The sequence below is a fragment of the Stegostoma tigrinum genome, chromosome 39 (assembly GCF_030684315.1).
Source record: "Stegostoma tigrinum isolate sSteTig4 chromosome 39, sSteTig4.hap1, whole genome shotgun sequence".
Taxonomy (NCBI): Eukaryota; Metazoa; Chordata; class Chondrichthyes; order Orectolobiformes; family Stegostomatidae; genus Stegostoma; species Stegostoma tigrinum.
In genome coordinates this window covers 14,830,607-14,856,845 of record NC_081392.1, presented here as the reverse complement: position 1 = coordinate 14,856,845, position 26,239 = coordinate 14,830,607, and the positions used below count along the sequence as shown (strand labels likewise).

General features: G+C 44.7%; 1 protein-coding gene across 4 annotated transcripts in view; it reads left to right on the top strand.

The window, feature by feature from the left end:
• LOC125447654 (proteasome subunit alpha type-6-like) overlaps positions 1 to 25,649 on the top strand; it is a 70,981-nt gene extending 45,332 nt beyond the window's left edge. The window contains exons 1-7 of one of the 4 annotated variants that reach the window (XM_048522257.2): positions 2,789 to 3,138; positions 7,032 to 7,126; positions 11,213 to 11,294; positions 11,689 to 11,844; positions 18,328 to 18,506; positions 22,282 to 22,376; positions 25,306 to 25,649. In XM_048522257.2, coding sequence (XP_048378214.1) covers positions 3,063 to 3,138; positions 7,032 to 7,126; positions 11,213 to 11,294; positions 11,689 to 11,844; positions 18,328 to 18,506; positions 22,282 to 22,376; positions 25,306 to 25,363 — 741 coding nt within the window. In that variant the 5' untranslated portion in view covers positions 2,789 to 3,062 and the 3' untranslated portion in view covers positions 25,364 to 25,649. Of the gene's footprint in view, positions 1 to 2,788; positions 3,139 to 7,031; positions 7,127 to 11,212; positions 11,295 to 11,688; positions 11,845 to 18,327; positions 18,507 to 22,281; positions 22,377 to 25,305 lie in introns of those variants that run through there. The other 3 variants (XM_048522258.2, XM_059641035.1, XM_048522260.2) reach the window with 3 other exon arrangements.
• Positions 25,650 to 26,239: the final 590 nt, after the last annotated feature.

Here is a 26,239-nt window from a genome sequence, read left to right as displayed (position 1 = left end):
GGAGATTTACCAGGATGTTGCCTGGGCTCGAGAGTCCTAATTACAATGAGAGTTTGGGCAGATGAGGGATATTTTCCGAAGATTAGAGGGAGGCCATTATTGTGATGTGTAATATTATGAAGAGTATAGACTGGTTAGACCCGAAGTAACACTACCCTTTGAAGGAGGGACCAATGACTCGGGGCAGAGATTTACAGTAAGTGGCAGGAGGTTTAGAGTGAATGTGTGAAAGCATTTTTTTTCAGCCAGAGGTTGCTGGGAGTCTGGAACTTACTGCCTAGAAGGGTGTCAGTGGGTCACAGAGCTGGACAGCATGGAAACAGGCCCTTCGGTCCAACCCGCCCATGCTGCCCAGATATCCTAAATTAATCTAGTCCCATTTGTCAGTATTTGGCCCATACCCCTCTAAACCCTTCCTATTTATGTACCCATCCAGATGCCTTTTAAATGTTGTAATTATACCAGCCTCCTCCACTTTCTCTGGCAGCTCATTCCATATACACACCACCCTCTGTGTGAAATAGTTGCCCCTTAGGTCCCTTTTTAATCTCTCCCCTCTCACCTTAAACCTGTGCCCTCTAATTTTGGACTCCCCTACCCTTGGAAAAAAACCTTGTCCATTCACCCTATCCATGCCTCTCATGATTTTATAAACCTCCAGTCGTGGAGGCATAAACTCTCATAATGTTTAAAAAAATCTAGATGTGCACTTGTGATGCCAAAGTACAGAAAGCAACAGGCCAACTGCTGGAAAATGGGATTAGAACAGTTAGGAGGTTGCCCTTGAATGACACAGACTCAATGGGCCGAATGACCTTTCTCAATGCTGTAGATTTCTGTGATTCTATGAACAGAAAGATATTAGGATGGAGGGTGGGCCTGGTTTTATTGCTGTGTCATCCTTCACTGCGACCAATTGCTTCCTGGCCTCTGAGCTTTGGAATTCCTTCCCTAAACATCCTTGCTTCTCTCCCCCTCATTTCAGACACTCCTTAAAATCTACCTTTTGGACCAAGATTTTGGTCATTCATCCTAATAGCTTTGTGTCTCAAATGAGGGGGAGAGAAGCACGGAGTAAGGCCCTTCAGCCCATTAAGTCTGTGCTAGTCAAAAGCAACTTCCTAGGTATTTTAAGATATAGTAAGGGCCCTGATCTGAAATGTCAACTTTACTGTTTCTCTGGCCTGCTGTGTACATCATTCTTAACTATCTTAATCCCATTTTCCAGCACTTGGCCTGTTGCCTTCTATACCTTAGCATCACCAGTGTACATCTAAATATTTCTTTATGCTTTAATCCAGAGGTCATGGCTCAGGGCCCCTTAAGAGGGGAAGAGTTGATGCTACCAGTCTGTCATAAAAACTGCTTCATTGATATATCCAGTGTGATCTTTAGGGGACCCCCAGTCTGACAGCGATGGGGGCAGGCAACAGGAGGACATCAGCAGAGAAATGGGAGTACTGAATGAGTGCCGTACTCTCAGAGGTAGCCACTCAGGTGAACATTGAGTCCTAGTTTAAAAAAAGCAGAGAGTTACACACACAAAGAACTGCGAATGTAGAAATAAAAACAGAAATTGCTGGAAAAGCTCAGCAGGTCTGGCAACATCTGTGGAGAGAAGTCAGAGTTAACAATCAGGTGCATGGACTGTACCTCTGAACTGATGGGAGCTAGGAAAATTCTTTTAAAAGGGTGGAAAAGCTATATCTTACCTTAATCTTATATCTTAAATTGGGTGAAAAGCTATATCTTCGCTCCCTTTTTCTGAAGAAGGATCTAGGCCCAAAATAATGAAATGTGAGGCTGGACAAACACAGCAGACCCAGCAGCATCTCAGGAGCACAAAAGCTGACGTTTCGGGCCTAAAATGTCAGCTTTCCTGCTCTTCTAATGCTGTTGGGCCTGCTGTGTTCATCCAGCTCTACACCTTGTTATCTTGGAGCTACAAAAACGTCAGTTTATGTGCAGAAGATAAGGTGGGACAAGGGGGTAAGGAGGAAATGATGAACAAAAACAAAGTTGCTGGAAAAGCTCAGCAGGTTTGGCAGCATCTGTGGAGGAGAAAACAGAGTCAACGTTTTGGGTCCGGTGACCCTTCCTCATTTCTGCTGCCAGATCTGCTGCGCTATTCCAGCAGCTTTGTTTTTGTTCCTGATTTACAGCATCCACAGTTCTCTTGGTTTTTATTTAGGAATAAATGATAGGTGGGGATACTGCTCAAAGAGAGGCAACAGTTGAGCAAAGGAGTGGATAACGATCTGGTTGGGAGGTGAATAGCTGTTAATGGGGACTGTTAGTGACTAACAACATGTGTGTAATAGCAGACAATGTGATAACAAGGCCTGGTGTGTGGGGGCTGGGGTAAGAGCATGGTCAAGCTTCAGCCTAAAAGTAATTGAACTCGATATTGAATCCAGACGGTTGCTGGGTTCCCAAGTGGAAAATGAGGTGCTGCTCAATCAGCTTGCACTGAGCTTCACTGGAGCACTGCAGCAAGCCTGAGGCAGACAATGTTGGCTGGGGAACACAGCGGTGTGTTGAAGCAGCAGGCAGCTGGAAGCTCAGGGTCTTTCTTGCAGAGAGAACGGAGGTGTTCTGCGAAGTGGTCACCCAGCCTACACCTCATTTCTCCAATGTAGAGGAGACCACATTGTGAGCAGCGACTGCAGTCGATTAAATTATCAAAAACCCCCACTTCCTGCCAACATTTACCTCTCCATCAACATCAACGAAAATACATCATCTGCAAAGTTTGTGGGAGCTTGTTGTGTCAATATCGGTTGGCATTACAGCATTGACCATACTTCAAGTGATGCTTGGTTGACGGCCAGCAGTTGCCAAGGGTGCTATTCAAATGCAATTCAGTTGTGGGCAAACTCCTGCAGAATGATGTGAAAGGGAATGACAGCCAGGGCCAGAGCTAAATCTGATCTGCAGAATCAAACCTGCTAGCTGTGAGCAGTCGTTTCCTGGTTTGTGTGCGTGTGTTTGATTCTGAAATTGAAAGTAAAAGTCCAAAAGTAAGAAAAATCGCCCATTTCTGCGCCGGTCTCGCTTTAAGGATGAGCCGTGGCTCCAGCGCTGGCTTTGACCGTCACATCACCATCTTTTCCCCCGAGGGGAGACTCTACCAAGTCGGTGAGTAGTTTGCACCCTCTATCCTCCCTCTACAGTCTTGCATTCAGGTACGTGCCGCTCTTCCAGCTCCTTCGCTGCACCCAGGTCTCCCAATAGAGCCATCCCTGAGGCTGACAGCTGGGCTGTCCAATGGAGAGGCAGATCCACATGTCAATCACTGCCCATTCGCCAATCGGCGCAAGGGTGAGCGGCGGAACCTACACTTGATTGACACGCATTCATTTTGCCTTCAGTGCTTATTTCAGATTTTCAAGCTTCATCTGGAAGTAAATCCCTTAAAATACTTAAAAGTTCTCTTTTGCAGGAGAGGTTCATTTTACTGGCTGAGTTAATCCTATTAGGTTTTTTTTAACCCTTTCAAACTATCTACAGAGTTCTTGGCTTAAATAAACATGTTGCTAAACACTGAACGGAAAGAAGGAGCAGGCGTTACTCGAGACCTCAGCATTTATGTCATTCTGCACATACTTTACATTGGGTAAAGTTGGAATTTTTTAATGTTCTACCAAGATTATTCTGCAGTTACTCAGCTATTAATTTCTGATGATTTACTTCCCTTAAAACGTAAGAATTTCCCGAAGGTGTCTAGCCTAGCCTGACTCAATTAGAATTACATTCCCACCTTCCTTCCTCATTGTTAGTGACCAACAAAAGAACAGTCTCCACAGTCCCAGAGGGCTCCTCTCTCTGGGAATAGGTGGGAGCTTAACCTGAGGATCACCATATCCTAGAGGGAGGGGGTATGGAGCAAGAGGTTGGGGAGAATTTTTCATACTAACCTCAGCCTGTACAGGAATTGAGCTGTTATAGAATCATATAGCATAGCATGGCTTACTAGCCCTTCAGCCCAACTTGTCCATGCTGACGTGTTACGACCGTGCAAGACATTGGTGAAGCCACATTTGGATTACTGCACACAATTCTGATGGCCCTGCTATGGGAAGGATGTTATTAAACTGGAAAGTGTGCAAAAAAGATTGAAAAGGATGTTACAGAGACTGGAGGGTTTGAGTTAGAGGCTGGGACTGTTTTTCCCTGGAGCTTAGGGGTGACCTTATAGAGGTTTATAAAATCATGAGAGGCATTGATAATGTGAATAGTGAAGGTCTCTTCTCCATGGCAGGGGAGTCCAAAACTAGAGGGCATAGGTTTAAGGTGAGACAGGAAAGACAGGGCAACATTTTCACACAGAAGGTGGTGCACGTGTGGACTGAGTTGCCAGAGGAAGTGGTGGAGGCTGGTACAATTACAACATTTAAAAGACATTTGGACAGGTGCATGAATAGGAAAGATTTAGAAGGATATGGGCCAAACACAGACAAATAGGACTAGTTTAGTTTGAGAAAACTGGTCATATCACTTTGCATCACAAACCAGCCTCCTGCCAACTGAACAAACTAAACCCCATGCACTAGACCACTACAATGTTGTTACATCAAAGGTTCCAAATCCTTCTCAGGATTTGTCACAGATTCACACAGTTTTGGTTACTGCCAGAACACCATTTTAACTTTAAAATCAAACAAAGATCTGCTGGTGTTGGAAATCCAAAGCAAAAACAGAAATTGCTGGAGGGACTCGGCAGGTCTGGTAAAAACTGTGGAGAGAAAACACAGATAATGTTAACTTCAGAAGAAGGGTCACTGGACCTGAAATGATAACTCTCCACAAACGCTGTTAGACCTGCTGAGTAATGCGAGCAACTTCTGTTTTTGTTTCAGATTTCCAGCAGTCGCAGTTCTTTGTTTCTGTTTTCACCCTTCTTCAGAACCACTTTTACTTCCCTTTCATGCCCACAATTCCAATAAAGTGTTTTGATTTGGGATTTTCACTATCCCTACCTGATGCCAGCAGCTCCGAGCAATCAATGCTGCAGTATTTCAGGGTGAGTTCCTGTTCATTTCCAGTCGTATTGGTTGTTGCTTGCCTCAATAAAGACTGCATACACTTCTAAAACCTATCCACCGCCTTCCACCACTTGTCCTCTAGATAAGCAATCTTGGATACAAGGTAGGATACATTAAAAGATATTCTTTCTCGTGTGTTCTTCATTAACATTGTGCGAGCATTCTCTACTTTGATGAAGGGTCTAGGCCCGAAACATCAACTTTTGTGCTCCTGAGATGCTGCTTGTCCTGCTGTGTTCATCCAGCTACACACTTTGTTATCTTGGATTCTCCAGCATCTGCAGTTCCCATTATCTCTGACCCAGACATTTACAAGGGTTTCATTGGGAAGGTGTGCATTGAATAATGCAGTTTTGCTTAACTCTGCGATTCTCAGAAACTAGAATGAGAATTAGGTTTTATCGTCACCTGTACCCAAATACAGAAGTACATGACTACAGTGAAAAGTGTACAATGTCACCGCACAGTGCACCATCTTAGGTCCAAAGCACCTAGTTACAAATCTTAGGTACTGAAATAGATTAGGTACAAAAACAGAATCATAGTGCAATGAATATGAAATGCACAAAGAGAAATTCAAGGGAATACAGGTAAGAATATTATAGAGTCACAGAGATGTACAGCACAGAAACAGATCCTTTGGTCCAACTTGTCCACACCGACCAGTCATCCTAAATTAATCTAGTCCCATTTGAAAGAAGTGAAAAGTTCTACAGTGTTAATTACTGTGTTAGTTGATGATAGTGTGTTAAGTTGTATTCAGAAAGTGTAGTCAGGCTGTTGCTCACTTCATATTACCATTGAAACCCGGATTCAACAATTTTGACACTGTAGCAGTGCTGGATTTAGACATGAACTAAGTAAACTGCAGCTTAGGACCTCACACTAGGAACATCCTCTAAAAATGCAAATCAAAGCTAAATTTTGGGTTTTACATAAACAGTGGATAAATAAAGCAGACAGAGGAAAAAGACTTAAAATAGACATTTTCCTTATGTTATTATGAAAAATCTATATGATTTTACAATTCTAATATAAAACAGCCCTGATTTAGGATATCAGACATAATCAGAAAACTTTGATTGACTCAATTCAAGAATTGCAGTACTCAGACTCCCAGGCTCCTGTGTTTCAAGCTCTTGAAATGCAGCTAATACAATAGCACATCCGTAATTCCGCTTCAAGAATACAATCTGTCCTGGCAGATGTGGCTTTTTTAACCTTGGCTTGAGCTTTGAATCATATATTAGTGCCGTCACTAAGACTTCAGATTCCCACCTCCATAACATCCATCCAATCTGCCCTGCGTTAACCCCTCAGCTGTTGAATGCCATATCCTTGCCTTTGTTAGCTCTACATTTGACTCCTGTCAAATTCTGCTGCCCCTGTTTTAATTCCATTCAGCCATCACTCCTGCTTTGGCTCTCAGATAAGCAATGCATTCATTTTAAAATTCTCTGTCATTCTTGTTTTCCCATCCCTCCAACGCCTCACCCCTCCCTCGTTGCATGATCTCTTCCCGCAAACTGGCCCCATTTTAGTTTGTCCACCAGCCTTTGTGGTTTTTCTGGCGTCTGATTGCGTCAATCCGGAAGACAAGAGGAATCCTACAATGTGGCGTGGGCTGGCGAAGCCCAGGGTAGGACTGTAGCAGCGGAGAAGGGAAAGTTGGACTATTTTCGAGTTAACTCTCTTTGTAATTTTATTTTAAAGTTGTGAGAATGGCGACGACACACGCTTTTTACTGTGTTTTATATTGAATACACGTGAAAATAAATGGTACAATTCACCTTTCACTGGTTCAGGTTGAGGTTTTGTTTGAAGAAAATCTTCAGGGATAAAGCTGTCTAAAAACCGGGCTGTCAATGTTTACATGAGGCACTATCTATAGATGACTGCAGTGCAGGATTCTCCAATCCATCCCTGACTTCTGTTACTGTTGCACAGGTTTTCTGCAATGGCTAATCTGCTCCTTTGCTCTTTCAGAGTATGCATTCAAAGCTATAAACCAGGGTGGCCTTACAACAGTGACTGTGAGGGGGAAGGATTCGGTTGTGGCTGTGACCCAGAAGAAAGTGGCAGTGAGTACAGGCACCTTCTGGGCTTTGTTGCCTTTCACCCTGATGTTCCTGACTCTTACTCAAGTCCAGTTCCAGGCACACAACGAGACACGTTTGTACATCACCCAAGTGCTTCACTAAGGGCCGTGCTTGGGCCAAAAGCAAACAGAGTGTCATAATAAGGTGTGGAGCTGGATGAAGACAGCAGCTGGATGAGGAGCAGTCTGGACCCTTCTCCAGAAACATCAGCCTTCCTGCTCCTCTGATGCTGCCCGGCCTGTTGTGTTCCTCTAGCTCCACACCTTGTTATCTCAGACTCCAGCATCGGCAGCTCTTACTATCTCTAAAGAAGTGTGTCAGCCGATTATCAAGTGTGGGTGACAAAGACCTTGCTCCAATTGTGCTTTTAAAGGGGGGGATCTTTAAATGAGGATTTAGGAAGGGGATATCAGAATGTCTGCACCTCTGCAAACAGACCTGTGCATTTGACACAGAGGCAATGGCCCAGTGGTATTATCGCTGAACTGTTAATCCAGAGACCCAAGTAATGTTCTGGGGACCTGGGTTTGAATCCCGCCACGGCAGATGGTGGAATCTGAATTCAATTAAAAATCTGGAATTAAGAGCCTAATGATGACCGTGAATCCATTGTCAATTGTCGGAAAAACCCATCTGGTTCACCAATATCCTTTAGGGAAGGAAACTGCCATCCTTACCTGGTCTGGCCTATATGTGACTCCAGACTCACGGCAATGTGTCTGACTCTTATCTGCCCTCTGGGGGCAATTAGGGATGGGCAATAAATGCTGCCTCGCCAGCGACACCCTCATCCCATGAATGGATAAAGAAAAAGTTGGTACTTGAAGGGGAGTGGAGAGGATCGATGTGTGGTAGGTGCTGGGAGATTAATGTAGGATGAGAAGGTTGCAGAAATATGGAGAGAGAAGGGATTCAAATGCAAGAAATTAGGACTACCCATGTAATACATATCCTTACGGTCATTTGTCATCATTAAAACTTGATGATAATCAACTCACTTACTGTTATTCAGTGCTTGCTGTTTGCAGATTAGCTGCTGAGTTTTCTTACAACAGTGACTGCATTCAAATGAACCAATTGGTGAATCCATTGACAATGGATTCACGGTCATCATCAGGCTCTTAATTCCAGATTTTTATTGAATCCGAATTCCACCCAGGAGACCCAAGGATGTGAAAAGTTCTGTTTATTTGCAGTCTTGTTCTTGCAGCGAACATTACACTGGGTCACAAGCCTTACCTTGTTTAGGTGCAGTTTGCGCCTTGTTTCAAATTAGCGACTTTCCCTACTTAACATTCACCACTTGTTAAGATCAATATCTCTCATCCAGTTTTGCTATGTCAGCTGTCACGGTGCACCAAGGAGCATGCTGGACAAACTGTCTCCCAACAACCAGAACTGTAGATCAATTGGCTGATTGTGAACGTGTGGAGGTGTATAGGTGTGGGGCTGGAAAAGCACCACAGGTCAGACAGCATCACAGGAGCAGGAAAGTCGGGCTAAAACCCTGAGAAAGTTTCAAATATCATCTTATTTTTAAAAACTGAGAAGATCTGCAGATGCTATAACTCAGCAACAAAAACAGAAGTTGCTGGAAGCTCGGTAGGCCCGAAGGAAAAATCGGAGTTAACATTTCAGTTCCAGTGACCCTTCCTCAGAACAGTGTGATCTTGGTCGCCTCAATTTCTCTGCCCCGTCCCCCCTCACCCAATCCGACCTATCTCCCTCCGAACTGACTGCAATCTGTGCACTCAGATCTAACCCTGAGTTTGTTATTAAACCTGCCGATAAGGGTGGTGCTGTTGTAGTCTGGCGTACTGACCCCTAAATTGCAGAGGCTGAGTGCCAGCTCTCAGATACCTCCTCCTGTCCTCCCCTGGACCATGACCCCACCATGATACATCAGGCCATTGTATCTATTACAGTAACTGATCTCATTTCATCTGGCGACCTCCTCCCAACTGCTTCCAAGTTCATAGCCCCCCAAACTCACGCAGCTCAATTCTACCTCCTTCAAAAATCCACAAACAGGACTGTCTGGGCAGACCCATTGTTTCAGCCTGCTCCCGCTCCACAGAACTCATCTCTTTCTACCTTGACTCCCCCGGTCCAGTCCCTGTCTACATACATCTGTGTTTCCTCTGATGCCTTACGCCGGTTTCAAAACTTCCAGTCTGCAGGTTCTAGCTGCCTCCTCTTTACCATGGATGTTCAACCCCTTTACACGTCCATTCCCCAGCAGAAGGGTCCTAGGTTCTCTGTTTGTTCCTGGAGCAAAGGCCTGAACCATCCCCACCCACCACCACCCTCCTCTGCTTGGCCAATTCTGAGGACCCGAAATGTTAACTCTGATATTTTTCTTCCCACATGCTGCCAGACCTGCTGAGCTTCTAGCAACTTCTGTTTTTGTACCACCTTATTTTTAATGGCTATTAATTTACTGTAACAAACATAATATGTACAAAGAGAAGTTAGAGAGAATGCAGGTGAGAGTATTACATGTTTTCCTTTGGAATGATAGAGGAGACATATGCTTATGGGCAGACTGTGTGAATCTGGTATTGTCATTTCTCGAACATAAATAGAAAATAGCAGGTTTTGTGGCACAGCATGTAGTAGACCTGCCTCCAAGCCAGAAGCTCCAAATTCCAAGTCTCAAGACTTGAATAAAAGCAAAATGCTGTGGATACTGGAAATCTGAAACAAACACAGGTCATTGGTTCAGAGATAATGGGAACTGCAGATGTTGGAGATTCCAAGATAATAAGATGTGAGGCTGGATGAACACAGCAGGCCAAGCAGCATCTCAGGAGCACAAAAGGCTCTCTGATGAAGGGTCTAGGCCCGAAACGTCAGCTTTTGTGCTCCTGAGATGCTGCTTGGCCTGCTGTGTTCATCCAGCCTCACAGGTCATTGGTTCGACCGCTTTTGGAATACTGATCTCCCTGCTATAGGAAGGATGTTGTGAAACTTGAAAGGGTTCAGGGTTGGAGGGTCTGATCTATAGGGAGAGGCTGAATAGGCTGGTGCTATTTTCCCTGGAGCATCAGTGGCTGAGGGGGTAACCTTATCAAAGGTTATAAAATCATGAGGGGCGTGGATAGGGTGAATAGCCAAGGTCTTTTCCCCCAGGGTAGCGGAATCCAAAACTAGAGGGCATAGGTTTAAAGTGAGAGATATAAAAGGGGCCTAAGGGGCAACGTTTTCTTGCAGAGGGTGGTGCATGTATGGAATGAGCTGCCAGAGGATGGGGTGGAATTTGGTGCAGTTATAACAAAGATATTTGGACAGGTACATGAACAGGAAAGGTTCAGAGGGATATGAGCCAAATGGGAAGAGGTTAATTTAGAATATCTGATCAGCATGAACGAATTGGACTGAAGGATGTGTTTCAATGCTGTTTCAGCTCTATGACTGGCAGAATCTGTAGAGAGGGAAACATTTCGAATCCGGTCTGACCCTTCTTCAGAAGATTTCTGTCTGTGGGTTAGATTGAAATCATTGCTACAGACTTCAATCCCCATTCTGGTTGGGTGGAATGACAACTTAGAATTCCTACAGTGTGGAAGTAAACCTTTCAGCCCATCAAGTCCACACTGACCCTCTGAAGAGTATCCCACCCAAACCCACCTTATCCCTGTAACCCTACATTTCACATGGTTAATCCACCTAGTTACACCTCCCTGAACACTGTGGACAATTCACCTAACCTGCACCTCCTTGTACTGTGCGAGGAAACCACAGCACCCAGAGGAAAGCCACACAGACACGGGGAGAACATGCAAACTTTACACAGCCACAGGGTGGAATCGAACCAAGGTCCCTGGCGCTGTGAGGCAGTAGTGCAATCAGCAGGCCTGGTGCCATCCAAAGTGAGAGTGACATAGCTAATGTTTCTGAGTGATGAGATGAACAACCATGACCGGAAACTTAGTTCTGTTTCTCTCTCTGCAGGTGCAGCCAAACCTGCTGAATATTTTTATATTCAGATATTCAAAATATTCAGATTATATCAGATTTCCAGCACCTGCAATATTTAGTTTTCTTTACATTGTTGGTGTTTTGCAGGACAAGCTCATCGATGCCAGTACAGTCACAAATCTTTATCATTTGACTGACAAGATTGGGTGTGTCATGACTGGAATGCTCGGTAAGCCATTTTTTATTCCTAGTTAACATTCATGTTCCTTTAATTCAGAATTAACTCACTCTGGTTCACTAATGTCCTTTACAGAAGGAAACTGTGCTCTGGCCTACATGTGAGTCCAGACCCACAGCAGTGTGGGTGGCTCTTAAGTGCCCTCTGGGCAATTAGGGAAGGGCAATATATGCTGGGCTAACCAGAGAGGCCCACATCCCACAAATGAATAAAAAAGTGTTAAGGGATCTAGGGATAATGTGGTAAATGGGGTTGAGGTTTTATTTAATGGTGGGGCTCAGGGAGACTGAATGACCTACTCCTGTTGCCCATGTTCTTACGTTTCTCAATGTAACATTTTCTTTCGTTCCCACCCCCACCCCCGACCCTCTGCTGATGTAACCAGCGGATTGCCGATCCCAGGTTCAGAGAGCACGCTATGAGGCCGCAGAGTGGAAATACAAGTACGGCTATGACATCCCAGTGGACATGTTGTGCAAGCGAATGGCTAGCATCTGCCAGGTTTACACTCAGAACGCGGAAATGAGGCCTTTGGGATGTTGTAAGTACAAAAGATTTCTCTCTCCCCATCAGCCATTCAGGTCTGGGCCAGCTCCCTGAAAGAGCAGCAGAAACGCATTCAGGGATGCTCTCCAAATGGAAATGGAACCAGGCTGAGAAAATAAAAGGGATCTGAAAAAGGCTAGCCTGTAGGTTTGACTGGACTGACCTTTGAAAGAGCCAGTGTAGGACTGACAGGTAGAATGGCCTTGTTGAGATCTATGGGTCATTGAAATCACATTTTGTAAAGCTGAGGTTACCTCAAGAGTGCAACAGGACTTTGATCAGATGGGCCGATGAGCTGAGGGGTGGCAGATGAATTTTAATTTAGATAAATGTGAGGTGCTGCACTTTGGAAAGGCAAATCAGAGCACGACTTATACACTTAATTTTCAGGTCCTGGGGAACGTTGCTAAACAAAAAGACCTTGGGGTACAGGTTCGCAGTTCCTTGAAAGTGGACATGCAGTTGGACAGGATTCTGAAGAAGGGTCTAGGCCTGAAACGTCAGCTTTCCTGCTCCTGTGATGCTGCTGGACCTGCTGTGTTCATCCAGCTCTAGTGAAGAACATATTTAATATGAATGCCTTTATTGGCCAAAGAAATTGAGTATAGGTTTTGGGAGGTCATGTTGCGACTGTACAGGACATTGGTTAGGCCACTTTTGCATGTTCAAGTTATTTCCAGTCTCTCAGCTATAAGTAGGATACTGTGAAACTTGGAAGGGTTCAGGAAAGATTTACAAGGATCTTGCTGGGGTTGGAAGGTTTGAGCTAAAGGGAGAGGCTGAATAGGTTGGGGCTATTTTCCCTGGATCATCAGAGGCTGAGGGGTGACCTTATAAAGGTTTATAAAACCATGAGGGGCATGGATAGGGTGAATAGACAAGATATTTTCCCCAGGGTGGGGGAGTCAAAACTAGAGGGGCATATGTTGAAGGTGAGAGGGGAAAGATTTAAAAGGGACCTAAGGGACAACATTTTCACACAGAGGGTGGTGCGTGTATGGAATGAGCTGCTAGAGGAAATGGGGGAGGCTGGTGCGATTACAACATTTAAAAGGCATCTATCTGGATGGGGACATGGATAGAAAGGGTTTAGAGGGATTTGGGCCAAATGCAGGCAATGAGATCAGATTAATTTAGGATAGCTGGTTGGCATGGACGAGTTGGACCAAAGGTTTCCGTGCTGTACATCCCTATGACTCTATCCATGATCCTATGTTCTGTTTCCTATAATGAGCAGAAGGAGACCCTTCAGCCCCTCAAACCTGTTGCTCATGTTCCATTAGATTGTGCCTCAGTTACCTAACCCCATATTCACGTTTTGGTTCTTCAATCTTAAGATCCAGCCTTGGGCTGACAAGTAACATTCACAACACACAAATGCCAAGTAGTGACCAATCCCCCAATCTAACCACTGACATTCAATGGCATTACCATCACTGAATCTGCCAGCATCAACATCTTGGCGGTTACCATTGACCAGAAACTCAACTGGACTCACCACATAAACACAGTAGCTACAAGAGCAGGTCAGACACTAGGAATACTGCAGCACATAACTGACCTCCTGACTCCCCAAAGCCTGTCCCACCATCTACAAGGCATAAGTCAGGAGGGTGATGGAATACTCCCCACTTGCCCTGGGTAACGGCAGCTCACCCCCGCTTTCTCAAGGGGCAACTAGGGATGGGCAATAAATGTTGGGCCCAGCCAGCAACACCCACATCCCAGACAGAATTAAAAAAACAATCTTTCTCACCTTCTTTAGACAACACAGTGTTGGCCTGCTGTAAGAAGCAGGAAATTAGTTCTCCAGAGTTTATTTTTTCTGAACTCGTAAAACCTGATGAGCGAGTTCAAGGTCCGTATTGTGGACAGCCACCAAGATGAAGGAAGGAAAATTAAGAAGGACTAATTTGCATTCAGGTCACACATTTTATGACCTTCGAATCCCCTCAAGTGCTTTAATTTCAAGACACTTCTGGGACATCGTCCCTCACAACTGCATTCCTTTACCACTAATGCAATGCCCCACCTATTTTACTCTCTCCTAACCCTGCATCACTCCTTAAATTTCTAATTCTGTCAATGTTGAGCTGCTAGTTCTGTCCTTCCTTCCGCTATGTCTCTGTGATTACGACAATATTTCCAACTGCTGATCGATGCTCTAAGTTCCTCCACCTCATCCCCAGTCAAGCTCCTTGGATCAAAATAGATACTGTTTAGCTTTCTAGACAACCCATGAGCATTATCCTTCCTCTTTCTTCTGTCCATGCTGGACTGTCCTAGTAAGGGATGGCTCAGTGGTTACTGCTGCTACCTTAAAGCACTAGAGACCCGGGTTCAATTCCACCCTCGGAATTTGCACATTCTCCCCGTGTCTGCGCGGGTTTCCTCCAGGTGCTCCAGCTTCCTCTCACAGTCCAAAGATGTGCACATTAGGTGGACTGGCCATGCTAATTGACCCATATTGTTCAGGGACATGCAGGCTGGGTGGGTTAGCCATGGGAAATGCAGGGTTACAGGGATAGGATAGGGTAGGGTAGCGGAGTGGGTCTGGATAGGATTTTCTTCAGAGGGTCAATATGGGCTGAATAGCCTGCTTCCATGCTGTAGGGATCCTATGATTCACTGTACATAAAACAAACAAGGGCAGGCTTACACAGTTAATTAGACAGGGTGGTTAAGAAGGCATTTAGTACACTTTGCTCAGACCATGGAGTAGAGGGGTTGAGACATCATATCGAGGTTGTGCAGGATGTTGGTGAGGCCACTTCTGGAATACTGCGTATAGTTCTGGTCACTCTGCTGTAGGAAGGATATTACTAAATTGGAGAGGGTTCCCAGGAATGTTGCCAGGAATGGAGAGTTTGAGTTATGAGGAGAAGCTGGGACTTTCTTCACTGGAATGTAAGAGGTTGAGGGGGTGACCCTGTGGAGGTTTATAAAATCATGAGGGGCATGGATAGGGCGAATAGCCAAGGTCTTTTCCCCAGGGTGGGGGAATCCAAAACTATAGGGGCATAGGTTTAAGGTGACAGGAGAAGGATTTAAAAGGGTCATGAGGGGCAATGTTTTCACGCAGAGGGTAGCTCATATCCGGAATGAACTCCCAGAGGAAGTGGTAGGTGCAGGTACAGTTACAACATTTAAAAGACATTCCGACAGGTACACAAATAGGAAAGGTTCATATGGATATGGGCCAAACACAGACAAGTGGCTCTAGTTTAGTTTGGGAAAGCTGGTTGGCATGGATGAGTTGGACCGAAGTATCTGTTTCTGTGATCAGAGATAATGGGAACTGCCGATGCTGGAGAATCCGAGATAACAAAGTGTGAGGCTGGATGAACACAGCAGGCCAAGCAGCATCTCAGGGGCACAAAAGCTGACGTTTCGGGCCCAGGCTTCACACTTTGTTATCTGGGCCTACATGTGACTCTAGACCCACAGCAAAGGCTAAAGTGATCAAAGGGTGTGGGGAGAAAGTGGGAACAGTTGGATGGTCAGCTATGATCATGTGGAAAGGCACAGCAGGCTCGAAGGGCCTAGGCCCAAAACATCAGCTTTTGTGCTCCTGAGATGCTGCTTGGCCTGCTGTGTTCATCCAGCTTCACACTTTGTTATCTGTTTCTGTGCTGTTTGATTCTATGATCGTTGTGAGATAGGGAAACTCAGTGGACCCAAGATCAGAAAGCCAAGAGTTTAGAAGAAGAACAGAAATAGGAGTAGGCTATTCAGCCCTTCAAGCCTGCTCCGCCATTCCACATGATCATGGCTGACCATCCAACTGTTCCCACTTTCTCCCCATACCCTTTGATCACTTTATCCCTAAGAACTGTATTTTTCTATTTCTGTAACTAAGATTTTCTATCTAAGATGGAGCTATGTGTGGCAACATTGAACACTTTTCACTGCACTCCTGTACTTGAGTACACGTGACAATAAAAGGTAAACTTAAATCTAAAGCTAACTTCTTCTTGAAAAAACTTCAATATTTTGGCCTCATCTGCTTTTTGTGCTGGAGAATTCCACAGGCTCACAATCTCTGGATGAAGACGTTTCTCCTCATCTCAGTCCTATATTCTTAAAAGAAAAACTTATTTCTGAACATTTTTACAGGTAGAAGCCTGTGCTTTTACAGTGACAGTCACTTCTACAACATCTAGGGCTGATGGCCCTCCAGGATCGTCTCACACTGAGATAGGCCATTCAGCCCAACTCTGTGCTGGTGTCTCTGGCCCACTTAAGCTCCTTTCATTCGATCTAACTCACCTCATCTCAGACTTCCTGCACCTTTACATCACATTTTCTCTTATGTACTCATCGAGTTTCTTTTGAAAGCAGTGGAGCCCATTGCCTCACTTCCTGTAGTAGTCAACTCCACATTGGAATCACTGTATGAGGAGAAAAAACTCTATCGCTCTCATTAATAACAATGAGGACAGAGAGAAGGTTATTTCACCAACTATAATCTTCATCTAATTCGATAACGAAGAATCTCTTTGCTGTCTAATCTGGGAATATGGTGGGGTTCTTTTTATTCATTCATTAGACTAGGCTGTCATTGGCTATATCAACTTTTATTGCCCACCCCTAATTGCTCAGAGGACAGTTAAGAGTCAACCACATCGCTGTGGGTCTGGAGTCACATGGAGTCCAAACCAGATAAGGATGGCAGTCTCCTTCCATAAAAGAGATTAGTAAACCAGATGGGTTTTTCCTGACAATAGATTCATAGTCATCTTTGGACCCTTAATTCCAGATTTCTGATGAATTCAAATTCTTCCATCTGCCTCATAGCAGATTCAAACCTTGGTCCTCTGAACATTACCTGAGTCCTGGGTTACCAGCCCAGCAATAATACCACTAGGCCATCATGCAGATGTATAGTCACTAGCCTAGTCATCTAATGGCGAAATGTGAATTCAATAAAAAGTTATCCTAATGACAACCACTTCTGATTGTTGTTAAAATCCCATCTGGTTGTTTAATGTCCTTTAGGTAAAGAAATCTGCCACCCTTACACTATCTGGCCTACATGTAATAGTGGAGTAAAGTTGATGTAGTCCAGAGCACTGCACTCTCATTAGAGGGAGATGTCTGATGGTGAATTTAAATCATAGAATTCCTACAGGGTGGAAGCAGGCTATTTGGCCCACTGAGTCCACACTGACCCCCTGATGAGCATCCCACCAAGACTCAACCCCCTACCCTTTCCCTGTAAACCCACATTTCCCATGGCTAATCCACCTAGCCTGCACATCAGGACACAATGGGCAACTTAGCATGGCAAAGATTTGCACATCTTTGGACTACGGAAACCAGAGCACCCAGAGGAAACCCATGCAGACATGGAGAGAATGTGCAAACTCCACACAGAATTGCACAAGGGTGGGATTGAACTGAGGTCCCTGGTGCTAGGTGGCAATAGTGCTAACCACTGAGCCACCATGCCACCCAACTGAGGGTCACCACACTTCAGGCAGGAGGAGAGGGTTGAGTCCTTCATGGTAACCTCAGTCAGTGTAGGTATTGAACCCATGTGTTGGTGTCAGTCTGCATTGCAAGCCAACCATGTGGCCAAGTAAACTAGTGTAACAGCAGTTAAAGATGGGCAATAAATGCTGGCCTTGCCAGCAATACACACACAAATATTCTTTTTTTTTGAAAGATTGACCATAAGGAGCCAACAGCACCGACAGAATAGACCAAGGGTTGGAATATGGGCATGGGGTGTGTCATAGAAACTTCGAAAATGGGAGCAGATGGAGGACATTTGGCCCTTCGAGCTGGCACTACCATTCATCATGATCATGGCTGATCATCCAACTCAAGAGCCTAATCCTGCTTTCTCCCCATAACTTCGATCCCATTTGCCCCAAGTGTTATATCTAGTCACTTCTTGAATACATTCAATGCTTTGGCATCAACTACTTCCTGTGGTAATGAATTCCACAGGCTCGCCACTCTTTGGATGAAGAAATGTCTCCTCATCTCTGTCCTAAATGATCCACCCTGAACCCTCAGACTGTGACCCCTGGTTCTGGACACAGCCACCATCAGGAACATCCTCCCTGCACCTTTCCTGTCCAATCCTGTTAGAATTTTACAAGCCTCTGTGAGATTCCCTTCCTCATTTGTCTGAACTCCAGCGAAAACAATCCTAACCTTGTCAATGATAGTAGGAACTGCACATGCTGGAGAATCTGAGATAACAAGGTGTAGAGCTGGATGAACACAGCAGGCCAAGGGAGGGTCTCGGCCCGAAACGTCAGCCTTTCTGCTCCTCTGATGCTGCTTGGCCTGCTGTGTTCATCCAGCTCTACACCTTGTTATCTAACTTAGTCAATCTCTGAGTTGTGTGATGCTACCTCCAGGGGTAATGCCAGAAAGAGAGTTGGCAACTCTACTGGTATAGCAAAGTCAAAACTATGCACCAGAATGTGTCAAACCTGCCTGACCCCAGCTGTTTATTCTGCAGGTATGATCATGTTAGCGATTGATGATGAGAGAGGACCCCAGATTTACAAGTCTGATCCTGCTGGTTACTACTGTGGGTACAAGGCTACCAGTGCTGGAGTCAAACAGATAGAAGCCAGCAGCCACTTGGAGAAGAAGATTAAAAAGAAGCCAGATCTGACCTACAAGGCCACTGTAGAGGTAAAAGGAAACTTCCTGGGGGGGCTTGTGATGTTTTTTTAAATTCCTGCTAGCGCCAGGGACCTGAGTTCGAATCCACCCTCGGTTGACTGTCTGTGTGGAGTTTGCATGTTTTCCCTGTGTCTGCGTGGGTTCCCTCCAAGTGCTCCAGTTTCCACCCACAGTCCAAAGATGTGCAGGATAGGGTGGATTGGCCATGCTAAATTGCCCCATAGTGTCCAGGGATGTTTAGGTTAGATGGGTTAGACGTGGGAAATGTAGGGTGGGGTAATGGGTCTGTGTGGGATGCTGTTAGGAGGGGCACTGTGGAATTGTTGGGCCGAATGGCCTGTTTCCACACTTCAGGGTTTCTGTGATAGGTTGTGGGCATCATTGTCAAAGCTGGCGATTATTGCTCATCCCTAATTGCCCCTCAAGGTGCTGGTGAAACACATGAGGGAACTGAACTTACCTCATGTCTGAAATGAGAACAGGAGGAGGCCATTCAGCCCAACAAGCCTATCGCTGATTCCCAAATGATCTCAATAGACAGTAGATGGGCAATTTGCCCGTTCACAACTAAATCGCAATATATTACTCCTCATTGCTTTATTAATTTGCGCAATGTGGACATCATGGGCTGGACCAAAATGTACCACCAATCCCTAATTTCCCTCGAGAAGATGCGAGCTGTCTTCTTGAACAGCTGCAGCCCATGGCGTTACCCACAATGCCATTAGGGAGGCAGTTCCAGGATTTTGACCCAGCAACGGTAAAGAAATGGCCAGTAATTTTTTTATATCTAAGTCTTTGTACTCAATACCTAGGTATCTCTGTACCTGAGATGGCGCTGTAAGTAGCAACTTGTAAACTTTTCACTGAACTCATGTGTGTACACATGACAATAAAGATAATTCAATTCAATATTTGGAAATAAATTTAAGGGGTTTTTTTATTTATTCATGGGATATGGCTGTTGCTGCTAGGCAGCGTTTATTGCCCGTCCCTAATTGCCCAGAGGGCAGTTAAGAGTCAACTATATTGCTGTGGGTCTGGAGTCACATGTAGGCCCAGACCAGGGTAAGGATGGCAGTTTCCTTCCCTAAAGGACATTAGTGAGCCAGTGAACCAGCCATTAGTGAACTAGTAGCAAGGCAATGGCCTAGTGGTATTATGGCTGGACTGTTAGTCCAAAAACCTGGATAACATTCTGGGGAGAGATAGTAGGAACTGCCGATGCTGGAGAATCTGAGATAACAAAGTGTAGAGCTGGAAGAACACAGCAGGCCAAGCAGCACCAGAGGAGCAGGAAGGCTGATGTTTTGGGCCTCGACCCTTCTTCAGTTGGGCTGATTGGCAAAAGTTGTCAATGCTCTCCGTTACTCAAAGGGAGTTTCTTTTTTAATTGGAGAGGGGGATTAATCAGAAGTAACCTTCGAACCAGCCGCTGCGAGAAAGGTGGATTAACCTCAAGCACAGCAAAAATGACAAGGCCAACGCTAACACCATGAAAACCCATCTCCCTGGAGGTCAGTCGGTCCCCTGGGCATACTTAAACTGAGAAGAAATGCACTTCTGTAGTGCATTTTTCTGAAGAAGGAACTTGGCCCAAAATGTCAGCTTTCCTGCTCCTCTGATGTGGCTTGGCCTGCTGTGTTCATCCAGCTGTACACCTTGTTATCTAACATTCTGGGGACCTGGGTTCGAATCCTGCCGTGGCAGATAGCGGAATTTGAATTTAATAAACAAAGATATCTGGAATTAAGAGTCTAATGATGACCATGAACCCTTTGCTGATTGTTGGTAAAAATCCATCTGGTTCACTAATGTCCTTTCCGGAAGCAAACTGCCATCCTTTAGACCCCTCAGCCCAGATTCTTATTGGATTCAATTTTCACCATGCGCCATGGCAGGATTCAACTTCATGTCCCAGAGCATTATTTGGGTCTCCTGATAATGCCACTGGGCTGTCACCTCCCCTTCTTCCCCACTGCTATCAGATTTATGAACAGACCTCTCATACATTAGAGCTGATCTTTCTCTGCACCTTCTCTGTAGCTATAACACCACATTCTGCATCCTGTTCTGTTACCCTGATGCACTTATGTATTTGTCTGGTTAGCACAGCAAAACAATACTTTTCACTGTACCTTGCAACATGTGAGAATAACGCATTGAATCAGATCAAATATTTCCAAGTCAGGATGGTGAGTGGCTCAGAGGGGAACTCGCAGTTGGTGGTGTTCCCATATGTATCTGCTGCCTTTGAACTTCTTGGGGTTGGAGATCGTGGGTTTGGAAGGGGCTATGGGAGGAGAATCACCAACCCTGGCTGTACAACTTTTCGATATTAATCATGCGAGAAGAAAAATTCCCGTCAAGTCATCTTTGTAGCGGTTATTTGACTAGTTGGGCTGATTGGCAAAAGTTGCCAATGCTCTCCATTACTCAAAGGGAGTTTCTTTCTTAATTGGAGAGGGGGATTAATCAGAAGTAACCTTCGAACCAGCCGCTGTGTGAAAGGTGGATTAACCTCAAGCACAGCAAAAATGACGAGGCCAACGGTAACACCATGAAAACCCATCTCCCTGGAGGTCAGTTAGTCCCCTGGGCATACTTAAACTGAGAAGAAATGCATTTCTGTAGCGCCTGCCACAATTTCACAGCATTCCAATGCTCCCTGCAACTAATTAATTACTTTGCATAGAGTGACCTTATTGCCATAATGCAGCAGGCAATATACTCCCAAAACTGACAATGTGATATAAAGAGAAGATCATGTCTTTTTAATCAAGAAAAAGCTTGATTTGCCAGTGTCGCAGTGCACCGCACATTCCTCTCTGTCAAATGCATCTCAAAGTAGTGTCCGAATGTCCTAGTTCCGTCAGACTCTGCCATGTCTCAAAGTGCGTGAACCAAAAACAGAAAATGATGCTGCTTTCAGGGATAATTATTGATCAGAATGCTGAGGAGATCTATCCCTTCCACCCCAACATTGATTCTACAGGAGTCTTCGCCTACACCTCAGGGAATCATCTGGTCTCAGTTTTAATCTCAGTGTATAGAGTCATTCAGCATAGAAACAGACCCTTCAGTCCAACCAGTCTGTGCTGACCATAATCCCAGACTAAACTGTACCTGCATCCACCACTTCCTCTGAAAGTTCATTCCACACACAAACTGCTGTCTAAAAATGTTGACCCTCACTTCCTTTTTTACATCTTTCTCCTCTCACCTTCAATATGGCATTTCTGGTACTCCCCAGCACTCTCCTGGTAGTGCAATGCAGGGTTCATGTGGACCCAATGGGCTCCCATTTCTGGAATGGGACTATGAACACTCTATCCTCTATTTTCGAGGTGAGCAGGCCACGCTCTGGGAGACGTCAAGAGCTGCAGATGCTGGAGTCGGAATCAATACAGTGCATTGACCCTCTGAACCACAGCTGACCTTTAAGCTTAAAAATAACCTAGCCTCCACATGCCCTTTCTTATTTTCTGGTGTTTGAGAAGCAGTGAGAGTTCACTCATTCGAAACGCCTCTGGGGATGTCCAGAACATGAAGCCAGCTCATCGTCTCTGTCTCTCCAACTGTAAGATGCTCCTTATCTGCCCCCCTACTCTTATCAACATTTTGGTCCTGATAGCCCCTAACATGTCGCATTCTGGCTGATGTCAGGTGCCTTTTACAATGATAAAGGCACTATACAAATGCATAATGTTGTTGTGCAGAGGTCCTCACTTGGTTCTGGAAGTCTTGCAAAAACACCATGTTGCCTTTTTCTGTCCTTTTGCAGCTCGCTATTTCCTGCCTGTCCACCGTCTTGGCACTTGACTTCAAAGCCACGGAGATCGAGGTCGGGGTGGTGACAGCGGATAACCCCAAGTTCAGGTTTGTCGGATCCTTCAGGAATGAAAGGCTGCATCAGGACAGTCCTGTTCAGTCACTTGGGCCTGTTCACATTGTCCAGTTTGTATTTGCCGCTGTTCCACAACTCTTAACCTTCTTAAAAATCTGTTAATCTCAGTCTGAAGGTTTCTACCAGACCCCATCCTCAGTGGCACTTTTCTTTTATGAAGTGAGTTGGAAGAGAGTTGTAGACTTGCACTCCCTTGTATGTAAAGAAAAACTGTCCTTGATAGAACCATAGAAATGATACATCACAGAAGGGGACCACTTGGTTCATCTTGACCATGCTGACACAAAGACACCCAGATGCCCTTTCTAATCCCGTCTTCCTGCCCACAGGTCATAGTCCTGTTGAGTTGTACTTGCAGGTACTTTTTAAAAGTGTTTAGGGTCTCTGCTACTGACTCGGGCAGCGAATTCCAGACCCTGTGTTAAAAGCAAGATAGAAAAAAGATATCACACCTCTCTCTAACTGTTAAGATTATTCCCCCGGTTCTGGATTCTGCTGCCCTCCTCCATGCCCAATCTTCCCAGCCGTCAACCCCCAATACTGCCTCCAGTGGATAAAATTGTTCATTTAACCACCCTATCAAATTCTTTAATCATCTCAGTCAGTTCCCTAGTCTCCAACATGTGAGCACATGTATGCACTCAACACAATGCTAATAGGTTTGGTCAGTGAAATAACTGCACAGCGGCCGGTATCCTGTTACCAAGGCCCCCTTCATTTACATGTGCACAGTAAATGGACTCTGACCAGCCAGCTCAGAGCCAGTCCCTGGACCGAAGAGACTCTCTAACACTCCTGTTTATATCTGTCAGCCAGGGCTCCCTGTTTGGCTCAGATTAACAGCCCCAATCAGGGAACTCCTACTCAACATGACCCACCTGGCCAACTTCGTACCAATCACCACAGTCACCCTTACTTACAGGGAGATGTTTCATTGGAACAGTTCAGAGAAGGCCCACTCGACTGATTCCTGGGAATGACGGTGTTTATCTAACGAGAAAAAGTTGAGATTGGGCCTACCCTCATTGATATTTAAACAAATGAGAGGCGATTCCATTGAAACATGTAAGATTCTGAGGGGATTGAGTGTAGATGCTGAGAGGATGTTTCCCCTTATGAACAAATCTAAATATAGAGGACATAGTTTCAGAGTAAGGATCTCCTATTAAAGATGGAGATGAAGAGGATTTCTTCTCTCAGAAAGATGGTGAATCTTTGGAATTTGTCTACCCTCCTCTCACCCTAAGTAATCACACTCTATAAATATATCTTTTCATTAATATCTTGCTGACCTGTTTATCCAGTGGTTATGGGTTACAGCTCATTCAGGAATCCAAGAAGCAGTAGTAACATTTTTTTTCATACATCTGGAGCTACAGATTGTTTTGATAGAGATTACAATTTTCTTACCCTTTCATGGCTAAGCAGGGGGTCACTCTAACTCTTAACCCCTAGCATTGGTGCATGTCAGGTGTATTTGCAAGTTAAAGCTCAACCTGTTTTGGCTGTGTTATGAACACACTTTCATAGAGTCATACAGCACAGAAACAGACCCTTCAGTCCAACCAGTCCATGCCAACTATAAGCCCAAACTGAACTAGACCCAACTGCTTGCCTTCGGCCCACATTCCACCAAACATCTCTTATTTATTGGTCAGTGCATTGAGTGTAGGTGTTGGAAGCTGCATGCTGCAGCTGTAGAGGACATTGGTTAGGCCACTTGGAATACTGCACTCAGTTCTGGTCTCCCTGCCATAGGAAAGATATCATTAAATTTGTAAGGATGCAGAAAAGATTTATAAAGGTCTTGTCAAGGTTGGGGGGGGGGGGGCGCGGTTTGAGCTACAGGGAGAGGCTGAATAGGCTGGAGCTATTTTCCCTGCAGGATCGGAGGCTGAGGGGAGACATTATAGAGATTTATAAAATCATGAGGGGCGTGGATAGGGTGAACAGCCAAGGTCTTTTCCCAGGTTAGGGAAATCCAAAACTAGAGGGGCACAGGTTTGAGGTGAGAGGTTAAAGATTTAAAAGGGACCTGAGGGGCAACTATTTCACACAGAGGGTGGCGCGAGTGTGGAATGAGCTGCCAGAAGAAGTGTTGGAGGCTGGTACAGTTACAGCATTTAAAAGGCATCATGAATAGGAAGGGTTTAGTCAGATATGGGCCAAATGCTGGCAAATGGGACTAGATTAATTTAGGATATCTGGTCAGCATGGATGTGTTGGACCAAAGGGTCTGTTTCCAGGTTGTACAGCTCTGTGATTCAATGACTACTTATCCAAATGTCTTTTAAACATTCTAACACTTTCTCTGGGAGCTCATTCCACACACCAACAACTTACTGTGCAAAACAAAAAAGTTGCCCCTCATGTCTTTTCTCCGTTCATCTTAAAAATATGCCCCTGGTCTTAAAATATCCACACCCTATGGAAAAGACACCCGCCATTCACCTTATGTATACCCCTCGTGGTTTTATAAACCTCTATAAGGTCACCCCTCAACCACCTACGTTCCAGTAAAATAGGTCCCAGTCGCTCCTTATATCTTAAACCCTCCATTCCCTTGTTTAAAAGCTGGAGCTTCTGCCTCAGAGGCATGGGCATTACCCATTGTACAAACCTCCCTTTAAACGTACTTACACTATTTACCTCAACACTCCTCTGGAAGCGAGTTGCACGTTCTCATCAGTGTCTGGGAAAAGTGCTGTCTCCCTGAATTCCACTGGAAAGTATATATTTATACTTTAAAAGTTTATGTTGATCCCCAGTGTTAGATTCTTCCAGACGTGGATAGATCAATTTGGGGTACAGGTGGTGATTTGATCAATGTTGGAGAGTGAGTCCCAAGATTATGGTTGCTTCTCTTGACCCAGATATTCTCCAATTTCCTATTTTTCACAGGAGCCTCAGTGTGACAGAGATCGAAAAGCATCTTGTGGACATTGCAGAAAGAGAATAGTTTCTTCAAGCGTTCGAGAGAACCGCAGTGAAACAAAACTCAACCAACTTGAGGAAGGAGGAAGACAAATCCAGGGAGACTTGAAGCAAGAAAACTGGGTCAGGATGTTTAAAAAAAACCCCTCCATCTCTCATTCTTTCAACCCACTTTAAATATACTGTACTCTGGATAGAAAACTTACAGCAATTCAAAAACAAAACTTGCTGTAACTTTTGTAAAGAGTTCATTGTCTAATTAATACAAGACTCAGCACAGCTCTGAATAAAAGGGGAATTTAACATACAAACAGCCAGCTTCGGGTTCTTGTATAATCATTTAAAAAGACGATTAAATTGTTCATTGTCCATTTATAATTAGCAGAGGCAATGGCCTAGTGGTATTATTGGTGGGCTGTTAATTCAGAAACCCAAATAATATCGTGTGGACCCAGGTTCGAATCCTGCTGTGGCAGGTAGTGGAATTTGAATTCAATAAATATTTGGAATTAAGAGTCTAATATGACCATTGTTGGGGGAAAACCCCATCTGGTTCACTAATGCCTTTTAGGGAAGGAAACTGCCATCCTTACCTGGTCTGGGCCTACATGTGACTCCAGACCCAAAGCAATGTAGTTGACTCTGAACTGCCCTATGGGCAATAAATGCTGCCTGGACAGTGACACCTTCATCCTGTAAATGAATAAAGAAAAAAAATAAGAATTTTAGTATGTCGTAAATATATTTAATCTCTGGGTCAAAGGTAACAGCTTTGCCTCTATTTCAGGAGGTTCTTAGTTAGAACAAAGAACAATATAGTACGGGAATAAGCCCTTCAGCTCTCCAAGCCTGCCCTTCTGTACTAAAATTGTCTCCATTTACATGACACATATCCCTGTAT